The sequence below is a fragment of the Gorilla gorilla genome, chromosome 5 (assembly GCF_029281585.2).
Source record: "Gorilla gorilla gorilla isolate KB3781 chromosome 5, NHGRI_mGorGor1-v2.1_pri, whole genome shotgun sequence".
Lineage (NCBI taxonomy): Eukaryota > Metazoa > Chordata > Mammalia > Primates > Hominidae > Gorilla > Gorilla gorilla.
Window position 1 is genome coordinate 53,208,819 of NC_073229.2, and position 16,253 is coordinate 53,225,071.

Consider the following 16,253-nt stretch of genomic DNA (forward strand, 5'->3'; position numbering starts at 1 on the left):
GAGCACCCCCCCCCCCCCCGCCCTCCACAGGGAGGACTGAAATGGTCTTCTCACAGACTTCTATCTGGCTTGCCAACCTCATCTTCACATTCATCTTGCCTGACCACCCTATTTAAAAGCACTTCGTGCTGTGTGTCGGTGTTATGTTCTTTTTGAACACTTATCACAAACATTGTTTAATTAGCTTTCTGTCTCTCCCCAGTTGTGTGACAATGAGGGCCAGGATCTTTGTTTTGTTCCCAGTATCCCCAGTCCCTAGGTGCTCAGTAAACATTTCCTGAATGAATGGCTGTGTGTGGCAGCAGAGCTGGGACGGGAAATACAAGCTAGCCCCCAAAGCAAGGTTTAGGAGGCACTGTGGGGCTCTTCTCGCTTATTTCCTACGCTTTGCAGTGATCCCACCCTTGGCTGGAAGCCAAGTTCTCCAGCGGACTTCCTTAAACTGAACCCTAGGAAGTGGAGCCACACCTGGCCCCCTATAAACGACCCAGAGCAAGGTTACTGCTTGGTCTTTGGGAGGAAGTTCAGAAGAAAGTCTTTGGCCGTATTAATAGTGTTAGGTTTTACTGTGACCATGTCATTCTCAGGGATGTTTGTATATCAAATACTATTTCTGGAGAGGACTGAAACCCAAATGATAGCACTTTTGGCCTGTGGAAGAGATGAAGCTAAGTGGGGTGGTAAATTGTGGTCAAATTCTATGGTGAAGTCCATGACAAGCAACATGTCGTCAGCTTAAATACAGCGCGGGGCCTCCAGCACAACAGAACCCCTGACATCCACTCCATTCCACTACTTTGGGGAGTGATGAAGAAAGGGAGAGGGTTGGGGTCGTCAGCGGCGGATCCACCCCTCCATCAACCCCCGCCCCCGCCCCCGCCCCGCTCCAGGCTTCCTGGCCCGACACCGCCCACAAACTAACCACTTGTTTTGTCCACGCCCCCTCCCATGGGGACGCCCCAGGCCTTGGCCCCGCCCACCTACTCCGGCTGGAATTGTGCCCGGCCCTGCCCCTTGCGACCTGCCCTCGCGCGGGCCTCACGTACAGGCTCCGCCCCCGGACGCGCCTCCCTCCTTCCCTTTCCGACAGCGCGGGAAGGGCTGCGGCTTCGGGCGGCCTGGCTTCTCCGGTCTCCCAACGCCGAGGAGAGCTTGTAACAGGCGCTGGAGCTGGCCCGCCGCCGCAGCCGCCGCGTCAGGGACGGCGCTGGAGTCCTCCGTTCCCCTCAGCCTCTGAGCTGAGGCCCCACACCAGAGTAGGGGGCGGCGCGGCACCCGTGCCCCGGCATGGCGACACCGGAAGCGGGGCTCCCTGGGGCTGAGGGCGTGGAGCCGGCGCCCTGGGCGCAGCTGGAGGCCCCCGCCCGCCTCCTGCTGCAGGCGCTGCAGGCGGGGCCTGAGGGGGCGCGGCGCGGCCTGGGGGTGCTCCGGGCGCTGGGCAGCCGCGGCTGGGAGCCCTTCGACTGGGGTCGCTTGCTCGAGGCCCTGTGCCGGGAGGAGCCGGTCGTGCAGGGGCCTGACGGCCGTCTGGAGCTGTAAGTCCTCGCCCGCGGCCCCTTAGCAGGTATGGGAGGCGGGGGGCTGTCGGGGGACCGACACACACAGAGGTGAAATAAGCCCCTTCAGCGACGGCCTGCCGCGCACCCTATGAGCAGGGGCACCCTTCACTGAGCACTTGCTGTGTGCGGGACATCGAGGATCCGGGAACTCGAGGCACACGCCTTCTGTTCGCTGTAAAGTATAGTGATGATAAGTGGAGGCAAATCACTTTTGATCGCGTACTTCCATCTCTAAAAAACTGGACTCGTACGTCCAGTGTAAGTATACTTATGTATAAAGTGTACACATGTGTTAAAATACGTACATTTTAAAGTACAAAAATAGATATTTAAAACGTGATGGTGGAATACATATCCGCTATCCTGGTGGCTGTATGCTCTGCTTTTCAAAGCATAACGTTCACTTTAAGGCAAGATTGCTTTCTCTAAGAATGGTAACTGTGAATCCATATTTTAGTGTTCTTGATAATTTCTGGCTCTTGGATGACATTGAACTTTTTTTTTAACCTCTCTGTGGCTGACGAAGAATTCCTACTAGGAGCAGAGGTGTCGGCTCTGCCATTTTATTTGGTTGTGTTTCTGTTATTGATATTATCTCCAATTTTTTGGCAGGCATTCTTTTAAGCCACGTGCTTATTTGTGAGGACAACTTTTGTTTAAAAAAAAAGAGTACAGTATCTACAAATGCACTTAACTAGCAAGGTTAACTAAAACACACAGAAAAACGAGTGGGTGAGGTGCCATGTTCAGCTCCTAGTGGGGCCAGCCTTCCACTCCTCTTGGATACCCCTCCCCCATAATTTATGCTGGAAACCATCCAGATGCTAAATATTTCTAATGCTTAATTTCTTATGTTTTAGATAAATAGGGGAAAATGGGAGTTCCAATATTTTCTTCCTACACTCCACTTTGAATTTCTTTCAGGAGATGGGTCAGGAGAACTTGTCTGAATCCCCAAATTGGAAGCTATAGAAATGTTTGCCCAGCTATCTGGCTTATTCTGGATAGAGTAAGGAGAGGGCAGGGCCTTAACCTGGGGCCCCTGGATAGAAGAGTATTTCAGCACAATTGATTTCCTTTATAATCCTAGATATTTTATCAAATGCATTTAACACTCATTCTGATCACAGGTCTCTGGCACCAAAAAAGGTTAAAATCTCCTGGAGTAGGGTCTTCCCTATCTCTCTAACCCCAAATATCCTCCCCGCCACAAATTAGCCATCTTTTAAACTTAGGGTTTTTTTTGTTTGTTTTGTTTTTTTTTTTGACGGAATCTTGCTCTGTTGCCCAAGCTGGAGTGCAGTGGCGCGATCTTGGCTCACTGCAACCTCCACCTCCAGAAGAAGCAATTCTTCTGCCCCAGCCTCCTGAGTAGCTGGGACTACAGGCGCGTGCCAACACGCCCAGCTAATTTTTGTATTTTTAGCAGAGATAGAGTTTCACCATATTGGCTGGGCTGGTCTGGAACTCCTGATCCACCCACCTCGTGATCCACCCACCTTGGCCTCCCAAAGTGCTGGGATTACAGGCATGAGCCACTGCGCCTGGCCCATCTTTTAAACTTTGACTCTAGTTTTTCTCTCTCACATAGTGTCTATATTCCACAAAGAAATAGTTGTCTTTCTTTTTCTGCCTCACATCCCAAGTGCCTCTGTGTTGACAAACGGCCCTGCAAAATTATGCATAGGGAGGAGTAGAGACGTGAGGGGTGGCGGGCTAGATGCTGCCATGACTTGCCACACCAAGCCTCAGGTCATGTAGGATCTGGGTTTGTGCCTCAGCAGAATTACAGATGGTTACATTGCATCATGGGCCTCTGGAGCTCTGGGGAATAGTGTTGAATCTATTTTAAGAAAAGCTGGGTGCTTGCAGGAGAGAGCATTGGTTCTGCTTAAACTCCTGGGGCTCCAAAACAAAAGATCCTCATCCCCTGTCTTTCCCCTTTGGCTCTGTGCATACTGTTTGGAATCTGTAAAGTGATTCCTTCTGTTTCAAGTTTCATGTCTGAGAAGCCTTCTGTGTCCACAGCAGCTCTTGCTGATCTCAGCACACTTAGAGAGTTAATTCATTCAATAAATGCGCAACAAGTGCCTGCTCTGGGCTGACGCTGTGCTGAGTCCTAGGACACAGAGGAAGGAAACACTACCTTCATCTTTTAGGAACTCACAATTTGGTGAAAGGAACACAAGAGCTGGACAGATGACTGACCCCGAGAGTTCCAGGGGATTGCCGAGGGCAGCCATAGGGCTGCAAGACTAAGCACTGCACAGCATCCTGGAGTATTATTTTTACCTAAAATTTGGGAAAGAACTTTTTTCTTCTTTTGTGTAAAACAAGCATGAATCTGTTATAGAGTAGGTTCCAATATGAATTTTGAGCTGAAACAGATGACAGAGGCCAAAGAATAGGGCCTGTCATATGATAGATACTCAATGAACACTTGAACAGTTCTCATCTTTCATGTTGTCCCTGTCTCCATCCACTGACTTTTTTTTTTTTTTTTCCTTTTTTTGAAATAGTGTCTCACACTGTTGCCCAGGCTGGAGTGCAGTGGCATGATCTTGGCTCACTGCAACCTCTGACTCCCGGGTTCAAGCGATTCTCCTGCCTCAGCCTCCCCAGTAGCTGGAACTACAGGCGCATGCCACCATGCCCATCTAATTTTTGTATTTTTTTTAGTAGAGACGGAGTTTCACCATGTTGGCCATGCAGGTCTCGAACTCTTAACCTTGAGTGATCTGCCCACTTCAGCCTCCCAAAATGCTATAATTACAGGTGTGAGTCACCACACCTGGCCAACATCCACTGACTCTTGCAGATACTGCGTGCCAGCCCCCATCTGTCCACCGCCATCTAGCCCCCAGCTCTGCCCAGTCTGCCTTGTGCTCCCTTCAGCCAGACACTTAACTGCTTGCTCTCCCTCTGCTACCCAGGAAACCACTGTTGCTGCGATTGCCCCGGATATGCCAGAGGAACCTGATGTCCCTGCTGATGGCCGTTCGGCCATCGCTGCCGGAAAGTGGGCTCCTCTCTGTGCTGCAGATTGCCCAGCAGGACCTAGCCCCTGACCCCGATGCCTGGCTCCGTGCCCTGGGGGAATTGCTGCGAAGGGATTTGGGGGTGGGGACCTCCATGGAGGGAGCTTCTCCACTGTCTGAAAAATGCCAGAGACAGCTCCAAAGTCTATGTAGGGGGCTGGGCCTGGGGGGCAGGAGGTTGAAATCCCCCCAGGCTCCAGACCCTGAAGAAGAGGAGAACAGGGACTCCCTGCAGCCTGGGAAACGCAGAAAAGACTCAGAGGAAGAGGCTGCCAGTCCTGAGGGGAAGAGGGTCCCCAAAAGATTCCAGTGTTGGGAAGAGGAAGAAGATCATGAGAAGGAGAGACCTGAACATAAGTCACTGGAATCCCTGGCAGATGGAGGAAGTGCATCTCCTATTAAGGACCAGCCTGTCATGGAAGTTAAGACTGGCGAGGACGGTTCGAATCTGGATGATGCTAAAGGTCTGGCTGAGAGTTTGGAGCTGCCCAAAGCTATCCAGGTACTTTGGTAGGGAGACTGGGTTTAGAGTGATCTTTCAGCAGTGGTGGCTTTATCCGTGGGGAAGGCTGCTTGGGACACTTTTTCCCAGTGGAGTTGACTGTAGTTCCTGGAGGAAGAAGGAGGAAGGTAGGGTTGGGGGAATGTAGCCTCCACTCTACAGACTCTTTTTTTTTTTTTGAGATGGAGTTTTGCTCTTGTTGCCCAGGCTGGAGTTCAATGGCATGATCTCAGCTCACCGCAACCTCTGCCTCCCGGGTTCAAGCGATTCTCCTGCCTCAGCTTCCTGAGTAGCTGGGATTATAGGCATGCGCCACCACGCCCAGCTAATTTTGTATTTTTAGTAGAGACAGGGTTTCTCCATGTTGGTCAGGCTGGTCTTGAACTCCCGACCTCAGGTGATCCGCCCACCTTGGCCTCCAAAGTGTTGGGATAACAGGTGTGAGCCACCACGCCCAGCCACTCCACAGACTCTTAAGGAGGGGTAGGGAAGGGAGTTATTGGAGGTGGGAAATGTGTCCTAATGATCTATAATGTGGGGTTAAAGGGTGCCAGGCAAGGGAGAGGCTCTGTAGCCACCCCTCCTACCCCGTCATATGTGGGTGGGAAGAATCATGACAGCATCCAGTCTGCCCCTGCCTCCTAGTCTGAGGCCTGGGTCTACCCCCATTTGGGTTGGATGCAGAAGACAATTCTAGACAGCTAGGTTTCACATGGACCTTGTCTAGTTTGGGTTCTTAGGCACTTTCCAAGATAGAGACTTCATGTTCTTGACTTTTTTTTTTTCTCCTCGAGACAGGGTCCCTCTCTTCTCCCCCAGGCTGGGGTGAAGGGGCATGAATGTAACTCACTGCAGCCTCGACCTCCTGGGCTCAAGTGATCCTCCTGCCTCAGCCTCCCAAGTAGCTGGGATTACAGGCGTGCACCATCACGCCTGGCTAATTTTTTATATTTATTTTTGTAGAGATGGGGTCTCAACTAGTTGTGCAGTCTATCTTGAACTCCTGGGCTCAAGTGATTCTCCATCCTCAGCCTCCCAAAGTGCTGGTGTGAGCCACCGCGCCTGGCCTCTTGACTTTCTTGAATCATCTTTGCCAGCTAGCTCCCACTGACCTGGGGCCTTTTCGTAGGGGGAGCCAGAACCGGGCTTGGGGTCATGCTGCAGGGGGAGCGACGTAGCAGTGACTGGGCTCTCCTCCACAGGACCAGCTTCCCAGGCTGCAGCAGCTGCTGAAGACCTTGGAGGAGGTGACTGGCCCCACAGTGCTCACCATAGCCTTTCTTCCATCTTCTACCCAGACCCCAGCTATGCCCAAGGAAGGCCCAATGCAGTGATATACAAGCTGGCTGGGGGAGGGGGACTGGAGTAAAGGTCTGAGGACAGTCTCTGAAGGAGCTTTTCTTGAACCAAGTGTAGACTTACCATCTAACCCCAGGTAACTTCCTCTTCTCTGGTAGTGCCTTCCAGGATCTCAGGCCACTCCTTCTGCCACCTGAAGGGGTGGCTTCAGTGACTTGTCACTGAGGGCTCTGCCAGCCCTAACATGAGATTTGTCTCCCCAGGGGTTAGAGGGATTGAAGGATGCCCCGCCAGTTGAGCTACAGCTTCTTCACGAATGTAGTCCCAGCCAGGTGAGTCCAGATGACTGCCTGGCTCTGAGGTTACATTCTCTGTCCCTTATCTTTTTCTATTTAAGTTTATGTTTTCCTACCTCATGTGGGAAATGTGGGAGGGGATTTTGTTGTTTTCTCTCTCAGCGATAGGGGTCACCCTGTGTAGTATCTTTTAGCCCTTGGTTCCTTCCCCTAGGGCAGCTCTCCCAGACTTTCTTTGCCCTGGAGTATCTTTGCCCTACTCTGTCTGCTGTCCAGTTGCTTGAGACAGCCTAGCAGAGGCAGAGTGCATGTCCCGGTGTCCTCTCTCCCCCCGTGCCCCACTCTGTAAGCAGATGGACTTGCTGTGTGCCCAGCTGCAGCTCCCCCAGCTCTCAGACCTCGGTCTCCTGCGGCTCTGCACCTGGCTGCTGGCCCTTTCACCTGATCTCAGCCTCAGCAATGCTACTGTGCTGACCAGAAGCCTCTTTCTTGGACGGGTAGGTGTATTGGGAGGTACTCAGAGTGCCAAGGACAATGGGGAAGAGCAACTGGGCCCTCAGAAGGGTGGTACTTGAGAGAGGGGATTCCCAGCCTTGTAGACATCTGGGCTGTTTGGGCAGCCTGGGGCAAGGAAAGGATGCCTGCTTAACTGGCAGGGCATGGACCCCCAGGCCATCTACCCACATGGCATCTAACTTTTTTTTTTTTTTTTTTTGAGAGTGTCTCACTCTCTTGCCTAGGCTGGAGTGCAGCAGTGGCATGATCTCCTGCCTCAGCCTCCTGAGTAGCTGGGATCACAGGTGCCTTCCACCATGCCTGGCTAATTTTTGTATTTTTATTTATTTATTTATTTAGAGACGGAGTCTTGCTCTGTCACTCAAGCTGGAGTGCAGTGGTGCAATCTTGGCTCACTGCGACCTCTGCCTTTGGGGTTCAAGCGATTCTCCTGCCTCAACCTCCTGAGTAGCTGGGACTACAGGCACCCACCGCCACACCTGGCTAATTTTTGTATTTTTAGTGGAGACTGGGTTTCGCCACGTTGCCCAGGTTGGTCTCGAACTCCTGGCCTCAAGTGATCCAGCTGTGTCAGCCTCCCAAAGTGCTGGGATTACAGGCATAATTAAGCCACCATGCCCAGCTGGCATCTAACTTCTCTTTGGGCACCAGAACGCTTCTAGAAGCTGATCAAGGGACTTTCAGGGATTTGGGAACTGAGCAAGAGAGGTATGTATCTTTTCCAATGGGTGGGTCCATGTGAGTTCTAAATAAAAGAACTTGGTTTTTTTTTTCCTTTGTAACATGTATCATCATCTGAAATGTGCATTTGATAAATGCTGTTGAAATGAAGAAGAAAATAATTAATTTTTTCCTCCCTGTTGGCTGTAGATCCTGTCCTTGACTTCCTCAGCCTCCCGCCTGCTTACAACTGCCCTGACCTCCTTCTGTGCCAAATATACATACCCTGTCTGCAGCGCCCTCCTTGACCCTGTGCTCCAGGCCCCAGGCACAGGTAATTCTGGAACCAGCCCCAGGCCCAGTAGCTCTGCCCTCAATGTTCTCAGCATCCTTCACCCCAAAGTGGCCCTGGCAGGAGTTGGGTATTCAGTGATTAAAGATGCCTGCTGCTTCCCTGACAATGCCCCTGTAACAGGCTGGGCATTCTGTTACCGCCTCCCTGCTTTCTGCTGTCTTCTGCCATTTCCCCCCAGACTTCCCCTTCTGCTTTCCTCTACCCAGGTCCTGCTCAAACAGAGTTACTGTGTTGCCTTGTGAAGACGGAGTCCCTGGAGCCAGATGCACAGGTTCTAATGCTGGGGTGAGTGTGCAGGCCTCCATGCTGTCCCCACTGCCACCTGTTCCCCCAGGCTAGAGTGACATCACATGTGTTGGGCCCTGCAGGGAAGGCTTACCTTCTCTAGGAAGCCTTATGTGTATCATCTCACTCCATCCTCTTTCTCCTTTATGAGTCCTCTTTGCCTTTTGTTCTCAGGATGCACTTTCTACTCCTAGTTATTTTTTAGGGGATCCTTGTGTCTCACTACCAAATACTTTGTTGTCAGCTCCTGGGGCTCTTGAGGTTGTGACCTCCCTGGCAGTTGTATGAGCTCTGCAACAGTGGCTGCTGGGGCTGGTGCCAGCATCAGGAGGGCTCTGACTACCCCTTTTTTTTTGGCAGGGGGTGGGGGGTGGGGACGGAGTCTTGCCCTGTTGCCCAGGCTGGAGTGCATTGGCACAGTCTTGGCTCACTGCAGCCTCTGCCTCCCAGGTTCACGCAATTCTCCTGTCTCAGCCTCCTGAGTAGTTGGGATTACAGGACCCACCACCAAGCCTGGTTAATTTTATGTATTTTTAGTAGAGACGGGATTTCACCATGTTGGCCAGGCTGGTCTTGAACTTCTGACCTCAGGTGATCCACCTGCCTCGGCCTCCCAAAGTGCTGGGATTACACGTGTGAGCCACTGTGCCCCACCCCTGACTACCCCTTTGTTGGCTGGGGATCTTGGCTGTCCCCAGGGCCTTGCCCTGCTGTGGGAGTTGGAGCAGCAGATAGATACTCAGGCTTGGGTGGGAGGCCAGGCATTTTTCACTAGGGCCTCTGCTTTGCAGACAGATCTTGGAGCTGCCCTGGAAGGAGGAAACTTTCTTGGTGTTGCAGTCACTCCTAGAGCGGCAGGTGAGCAGGCTGCCCTGGGGAAGAGTGGACAAAGAAGTGCTGCAGTCCTTGGAAGCACACGGGGTTCCTGGGTTTCTGAGTCCTTCAGTGCATGGAGGGTCAAGCAGGACAGCTGCCCTACAGCAGCTGCCTGAGACAGTGGGAGAGCCCTGGGCCATGCAAAGCTGGTAGCAGAGAGCTGAGCACATGGTCACTTCAGCTCCACCTCTTACCAGCTGGGGGGGCCTTGGGGGTGGGATTTTTGATGTGTGTGTGTTAATTTAATTTTATTTTTGAATAGGTAATAGATTCATATGTTCACAAATTTTTTTTTTTTTTTAGATAGAGTCTGGCTTTGTTGCCCAGGCCGAAGTGCAGTGGCACAATCTTGGCTCACTGCAACCTCTGCCTACTGGGTTCAAGCAATTCTTGTGTCTCAGCCACCCAAATAACTGGGATTACAGGCGTGCGCCACCACGCTGGCTAATTTTTGTATTTTTAGTAGAGATAGGGTTTTGCCATGACTTGAGGCCAGAACTCCTGGGGCCTCAGCCACCCAAGTAACTGGGATTACAGGCGTGCGCCACCACACCGGCTAATTTTTGTATTTTTAGTAGAGACAGGGTTTCACCATGACTTGAGGCCAGAACTTCTGGGCTTAAGTGATCTGCCCTCCTTGACCTCCCAAAGGGCTGGGATTAAAAGTGTGAGCCACCACGCCCAGCCCATATGTTCACAATTTTAAAAGCTCAAAAGGATACAGTGAAAAATATTCCCCTTACTTCTCTTCCCTAACCATCCAGATTTCCCTCCTTAGGGCTAACCAGTATTACCGGTTTCAGGGGAATCCCCCCCCTCCAGAGATACCATCTATATGTGGAAACATGTCTACTCTTACTTTCCCTCCTACTTTTTTGGAAATTGCAACACACCAAACTCAGTGCCCTGTAGGTTGCTTTTTTTACTTCACAGTATATTTTGGTGATTTTTTTCATATCAGTACCTGAAATTCTGCCTCATTTGTTTATATCTTAGATAACTGACCTAACTTCTTTTTTTTTTTTTTTTTTGAGACGGAGTCTCGCTCTGTCGCCCAGGCTGGAGTGCAGTGGTGCGATCTCAGCTCACTGCAAGCTCTGCGTCCCGGGTTCACGCCATTCTCCTGCCTCAGCCTCCCGAGTAGCTGGGACTACAGGCGCCCACCACCACGCCCGGCTAATCTTTTGTATTTTTAGTAGAGATGGGGTTTCACCGTGTTAGCCAGGATGGTCTCTATCTCCTGACATCGTGATCCACCGGCCTCGGCCTTCCAAAGTGCTGGGATTACAGGCGTGAGCCACCGTGCCCAGCCCCGACCTAACTTCTTTATGCCTGTGGTTTCCTCATCTACAAAAGGGGAGATATAATATTAATAGCACCTACCATATAAGACTGGAGTGAGGTTTAAATGAGATAATTGGTGTAAAGTAGTCAGAATGGTACCTGATGCACAGTGTTTATTAAATAATAATAATTATTATTATTATTATTTTTTGAGACGGAGTCTCACTCTGTCACCCAGGCTGGAGTGCAGTGGCATAATCTCGGCTCACTGCAACCTCTACCTCCTGGGTTCAAGTGATTCTCCAGCCTCAGCCCCCTGAGTAGCTGGGATTACAGGCACGCACCACCACGCCCAGCTAATTTTTGTATTTTTAATAGAGACGGATTTCACCATGTTGGCCAGGCTGGTCTCGAACTCCTGACCTCAGGCGATCCACCCGCCTTGGCCTCTCAAAGTGCTGGGATTACAGGCATGAGCCACCGTGCCTAGCATAAATTATTATTATAAAGAGACAGGTGATTAAGGTGGCAGTGTCTCTTGGGCCCTGGGTCCTTTATATCTTTAACCACTGAACCAGATGAGGGATCCTTGGCTTCCCCTTGGTCCTAATCTGAGCCTTTGCGATGGTAGCCACCATTTTCTGAGACCTGTGTGTCTTATGTGCATTATCTCATTTAATCCTTTTCACAGTCTTCCGTTAGATATCCTGAGCCTCATTTTATAGATATGGAAATGGAGGTTTAGGTTGGTTAAGTTACCTGCCCAGGGTCACCTAGCTAGGAAGTGGTGGAGTTGGGAATTGAATCCAGGACTGGCTGAATGAAGAGCCCAAGCCTTTCTTGTGATTACTGCTCCATCTCCCAATGTGTGCAGGTGGAGATGACCCCTGAGAAGTTCAGTGTCTTAATGGAGAAGCTCTGTAAAAAGGGGCTGGCAGCCACCACCTCCATGGCCTATGCCAAGCTCATACTGACAGTGATGACCAAGTATCAGGCTAACGTGAGTATTGATAGGGCCTTGGGGCTGGTCCTGCTGGCAGGGCTGCCCTGGGCCTGCCACAAGGGTGTATGAATATGTATGTCAGGGATAAAACCCTGAGTGCTGGCCAGGCACGGTGGCTCACGCCTGTAATCTCAGCACTTTGGGAGGCCGAGGCAGGCGGATCATGAGGTCAGGAGTTCAAGACCAGCCTGGCCAACATGGTAAAACCTCATCTCTACTAAAAATACAAAAATTAACTAGGTGTGGTGGTGCACGCCTATAATCCTAGTTACAAGGGAGGCTGAGGCAGGAGAATTGCTTGAAGCTGGGAGGTGGAGGTTGCAGTGAGCTGAGATCGTGCTACTGCATTCTAGCCTGGGCAGCATAGTGAGACTCCATCTCAAAAACAAAAACAAAAAACAAACCCTGAGTGCTAGCCAGAGAAACAACAAGTTCAAGCCCAGGACTGGGGAATGAGACTGCTTAGGAGTTCATTCATCCAGCCAACACTTCTTTAGGCCAGATGCTGTGTGGGGCACTGGGAAATCAACAGCGACCATAATGCAATCCCTGCCCTTGAGTTGACCCCGTCACCTAACCCCAGGCTAGTGAGAGGGGAGAAATAAAATAAACAGATAACAGATATTAGAAGTAAGATCTGGTAGGAGCCAGGTGAGAGGTGTGCAAAGGGCATTTGGTGGCAAAAGAAGAGGAGCAAGTGAGCTTTGTTTGTGGTTGGGAATTGGGACGGGCTTCCTGACTTTTTTTTTTTTTTTTTTTTTTTGAGTCGGAGTCTCGCACTGTCGCCCAGGCTGGAATGCAATGGCATGATCTCGGCTCACTGCAACCTCTGCCTCCTAGGTTCAAGCGATTCTCCTGCCTCAGCCTCCCGAGTAGCTGGGATTACCTGCCACCACGCCTGGCTAATTTTTTGTATATTTTGTATTTTTAGTAGAGACGGGGTTTCACTATGTTGGCCAGGCTGTTCTTGAACTCCTGACCTTGTGATCAGCCCGCCTCGGCCTCCAAAAGTGCTGGGATTACAGGTGCGAGCTGTCGTGCCCAGACTTCCTGACTCTTAAAAGGTGAATGGTAGTCAAGAGCCAGAGATGAGAGGAAGGGCATTTCAGGAAAAAGATACAGTGTGAGCAGTGAGTGTCCGAGGGGATCTGCAAGTAGTTCATTTTGGATGGAGCCTAAAAATGTGAGAATGGTTGGTGGTGGGGGATAAGATTAGAGAGCTAAAGTACTAAGAGCTAATATTTCTACAGTACCTGCCATGTCTCAGTCATGGTTCTTTTATTAAATTTAATTTTTCAAAAATAGAGACAGGGTCTTCTTTTTTTTTTTTTTTTTTTTGAGACAGAGTCTCACCCTGTTGCCCAGGCTAGAGTGCAGTGGCGCATCTTGGCTCACTGCAAGCTCCGCCTCCCAGGTTCATGCCATTCTCCTGCCTCAGCCTCTTGAGTAGCTGGGACTGCAGGCGCCTGCCACCACGCCCGGCTAATTTTTTGTATTTTTAGTAGAGATGGGGTTTCACCGTATTAGCCAGGATGGTCTCGATCTCCTGACCTTGTGATCTGTCCGCCTCGGCCTCCCAAAGTGCTGGGATTACAGGTGTGAGCCACCGCGCCCGGCCGAGACAGGGTCTTCTTATGTTGCCCAGGCTGGCCTCAAACTCCTAGGCTCAAGCGATCCTCCCATCTTGGCCTCCCAAAGTGCTGGGATTACAGGTGTGAGCCACCATGCCCGGCCGAGACAGGGTCTTCTTATGTTGCCCAGGCTGGCCTCAAACTCCTAGGCTCAAGCGATCCTCCCATCTTGGCCTCCCAAAGTGCTGGGATTACAGGCTTGAGCCACCACACCCAGCCTCAGGTGTGGCTCTAAGCCCTTTACATATATGAACTTGCTAGTTTATTCCATGTGTCAGCCCTATGAGAGATATTCTTTTTTTTTTTTTTTTTTTTTTTGAGATGGAGTCTCGCTGTGTCGCCCAGGCTGGAGTGCAGTGGTGCGATCTCGGCTCACTGCAAGCTCCGCCTCCTGGGTTCACGCCATTCTCCTGCCTCAGCCTCCGGAGTAGCTGGGACTACAGGTGCCTGCCAGCACGCACGGCTAATTTTTTTTGTATTTTTAGTAGAGACAGGGTTTCACTGTGTTAGCCAGGATGGTCTCGATCTCCTGACCTTGTGATCCACCTTCCTCAGCCTCCCAAAGTGCTGGGATTACAGGTGTGAGCCACCATGCCTGGCCTGAGAGATATTCTTATTATTCCGTTTCATAGATCAGAAAATTGAGACTCACACAGGTTAAAGTAACTTGCCCAAGGTCACACTGCCAGGACTAGTAGCATTTTTTCTGTAGGTCATGGTGAGGAGCTGTATGTATATATGTATGTATGTATGTATGTATGTATGTTTTGAGAGACAGAGTCTTGGTCTGTTGCCCAGGCTGGAGTGCAGTGGCGCGATCTTGGCTCACTGCAACCTCCGCCTCCTGGGTTCAAGTGATTCCCCTGCCTCAGCTTCCCAAGTAGCTGGGAATACAGGTGTGCGCCACCATGCCCAGCTAGTTTTTGTATTTTTTAGTAGAGATGGGGTTTCACAATATGTTGGCCAGGCTGGTCTCCAATGCCTGACCTCACATGATCCACCTGCCTTGGCCTCCCAAAGTGCTGGGATTACAGGCATGAACCATGGTGCCCAGCCAGGAGCTTTATTTTTAACTTTATCTTGAAAGTCAGGTATTCTGGGCTATTGCCTTTGTACCCTTATGTCGGGGGTGTTACAGGCCCATTTGATGATTTGATCTAGACCCTCCCAGAAAGATGGAAGTATGAACATGCTTCTGTTGCACAGTTTCAGGGGAGCTCCTGAATCCTCTGGAGATCCGGGCAGAAGGACCTCCAATGTGAGGCATCAGGAGTCATTCAAGGGCCTTCAACCTGGGAGTAACTTCATCAGATCTGTACTATTAAGAAGCATCTGGCTTCTGTGAGGAGTGGGATTGGAGGGTGAAAATACAGGGCCTGAGACCTGTCAGGAGGTTGTAGCAACAGGGCAGAAAGAGAAAGTGTGATCCAAAAGGAAGGTAGCTGTCACAGTAGAGTGTCTGTGAACCTCAGTTTTCTCCTCTGTAAAATGGGAGGGTCTTGAGGATTATATACAGCAATGCATATATATGATGTATATGTATGTTTGTATATGGATTGATGCATATAAAGTGCTGCCACATAGTAAACACACAATGATTGTCAACTGTTACTAATGTGGCCGGCTTAGTAAATTGTGCAGCTAGTATTTGGCTCCAGGTCTACCTCGTTAACCATGGTGAAATAATGAGATTAGATTGCTCAGGAGTCTCCTCCTCTTTCCATCCTCCTGGCCTCCTCTTTCCTCAATAGAGCCCCTGGGGTAGTGGGGAGACGGGAGGGATCAGTTGCTGGAGTCCTGACATGATTTTTCCTTCTCCCCAGATCACTGAGACCCAGAGGCTGGGCCTGGTTATGGCCCTAGAACCTAACACCACCTTCCTGAGGAAGTCCCTGAAGGCCGCCTTGAAACATTTGGGCCCCTGACCATCCACCAAGGGACCACCCTCTTGGTGCTCCATCACCAGCTTCCTGAAGGGCATTTCTTTCTTCACCACCTTGTCTTGAGCCCTAACCTGAGGATAAAGGCTGAGCCTGGCCATCCCAGATTGCAACTGCCTCCCTGTTACAGGCTGCATAGGGCATATTGGCTTCCCAGCCAGCAGGGAGGCTCCTGGGCTAAGGGAGCTCAGCTATATTTTCTTTTTCATTTCTTTTGTTTTTGAGAGAAGGTATTGCTCTGTCATCCAGGCTGGAGTGCAGTGGTGCGATTGATCATGGCTCACTGTAACCTCTGCCTCCCAGGCTCGATCCTCCCATGTCAGCCTCCCAAGTAGCTGGGACTACATGCACATGACACTATGCCCAGCTAATTTTTTATTTTGTAGATAATATGCTGGTCAGGGCTGGTCTTGAACTCCTGAACTCAAGTGATCTTCCTGCCTTGGCACCCAAAGTGTTGAGATTTACAGGTGTGAGCCACCACACCAGGCCAGAGCTATATTTCCAAAGGCTGCTGGCCCCAGGCACACTCCTCATCAATTCTCAGGCTGCAGGGACAAACTTTCCGATAGGGCTCAGTAGGATCAAGCCTACCCAGAGTGGACATGGGATGCTCCAGGAGGTCTGGGGTACCAGTGGGCTCAGATGAAGCTCTTGTGCTCATGTATATTATGACCTTCTGTGTTTTTGTTTCTGACTTGAATAATTTATCAATGGTGTTGAATAAAAGCAAGTTCAATAATGTCTTTTTCTTTCTTTTTTTTTTTTGAGTCGGAGTCTCGCACTGTCGCCCAGGCTGGAATGCAATGGCATGATCTCGGCTCACTGCAACCTCTGCCTCCCCAGTTCAAGCGATTCTCCTGCCTCAGCCTCTTGAGTAGCTGGGATTACAGGCGCATGCCACCATGACCCGCTCATTTTTGTATTTTTAGTAGAGACGAGGCTGGTCTCAAACTCCTGACCTCAGGTGATCCGCCTGCCTCCCAAAGTGCTGGGATTACAGGCGTGA

General features: G+C 50.7%; 1 protein-coding gene across 5 annotated transcripts; it reads left to right on the forward strand.

Annotated features, from left to right (window-relative positions):
* The first annotated feature begins 1,064 nt into the window (after positions 1-1,064).
* On the forward strand, positions 1,065-15,986 carry FANCE (FA complementation group E). Of its 5 annotated transcripts, none has more exons than XM_031012576.3 (10): positions 1,065-1,535; positions 4,493-5,099; positions 6,302-6,346; positions 6,662-6,730; positions 7,048-7,191; positions 8,081-8,204; positions 8,432-8,510; positions 9,302-9,368; positions 11,545-11,670; positions 15,128-15,986. In XM_031012576.3, exons 1-10 carry the CDS (start codon positions 1,288-1,290, stop codon positions 15,227-15,229), a joined length of 1,611 nt encoding a protein of 536 aa, XP_030868436.2. In that variant the 5' UTR covers positions 1,065-1,287; the 3' UTR covers positions 15,230-15,986. The 5 variants fall into 5 exon arrangements, with proteins under 5 accessions (XP_030868436.2, XP_030868438.2, XP_030868437.2 ...); XM_055390272.1 differs by having other exon boundaries at positions 1,435-1,564; XM_031012578.3 differs by lacking the exon at positions 11,545-11,670.
* Positions 15,987-16,253: the final 267 nt, after the last annotated feature.

Bases quoted from the DNA above. Each gene is read 5' to 3' on its own strand.
- FANCE (XM_031012576.3), top strand. From the start codon at position 1,288: ATGGCGACACCGGAAGCGGGGCTCCCTGGGGCTGAGGGCGTGGAGCCG. The intron at 7,192-8,080 runs GTAGGTGTATTG...TGTTGGCTGTAG, and splicing joins GAAGCCTCTTTCTTGGACGG to ATCCTGTCCTTGACTTCCTC. The intron at 9,369-11,544 runs GTGAGCAGGCTG...CAATGTGTGCAG, and splicing joins AGTCACTCCTAGAGCGGCAG to GTGGAGATGACCCCTGAGAA.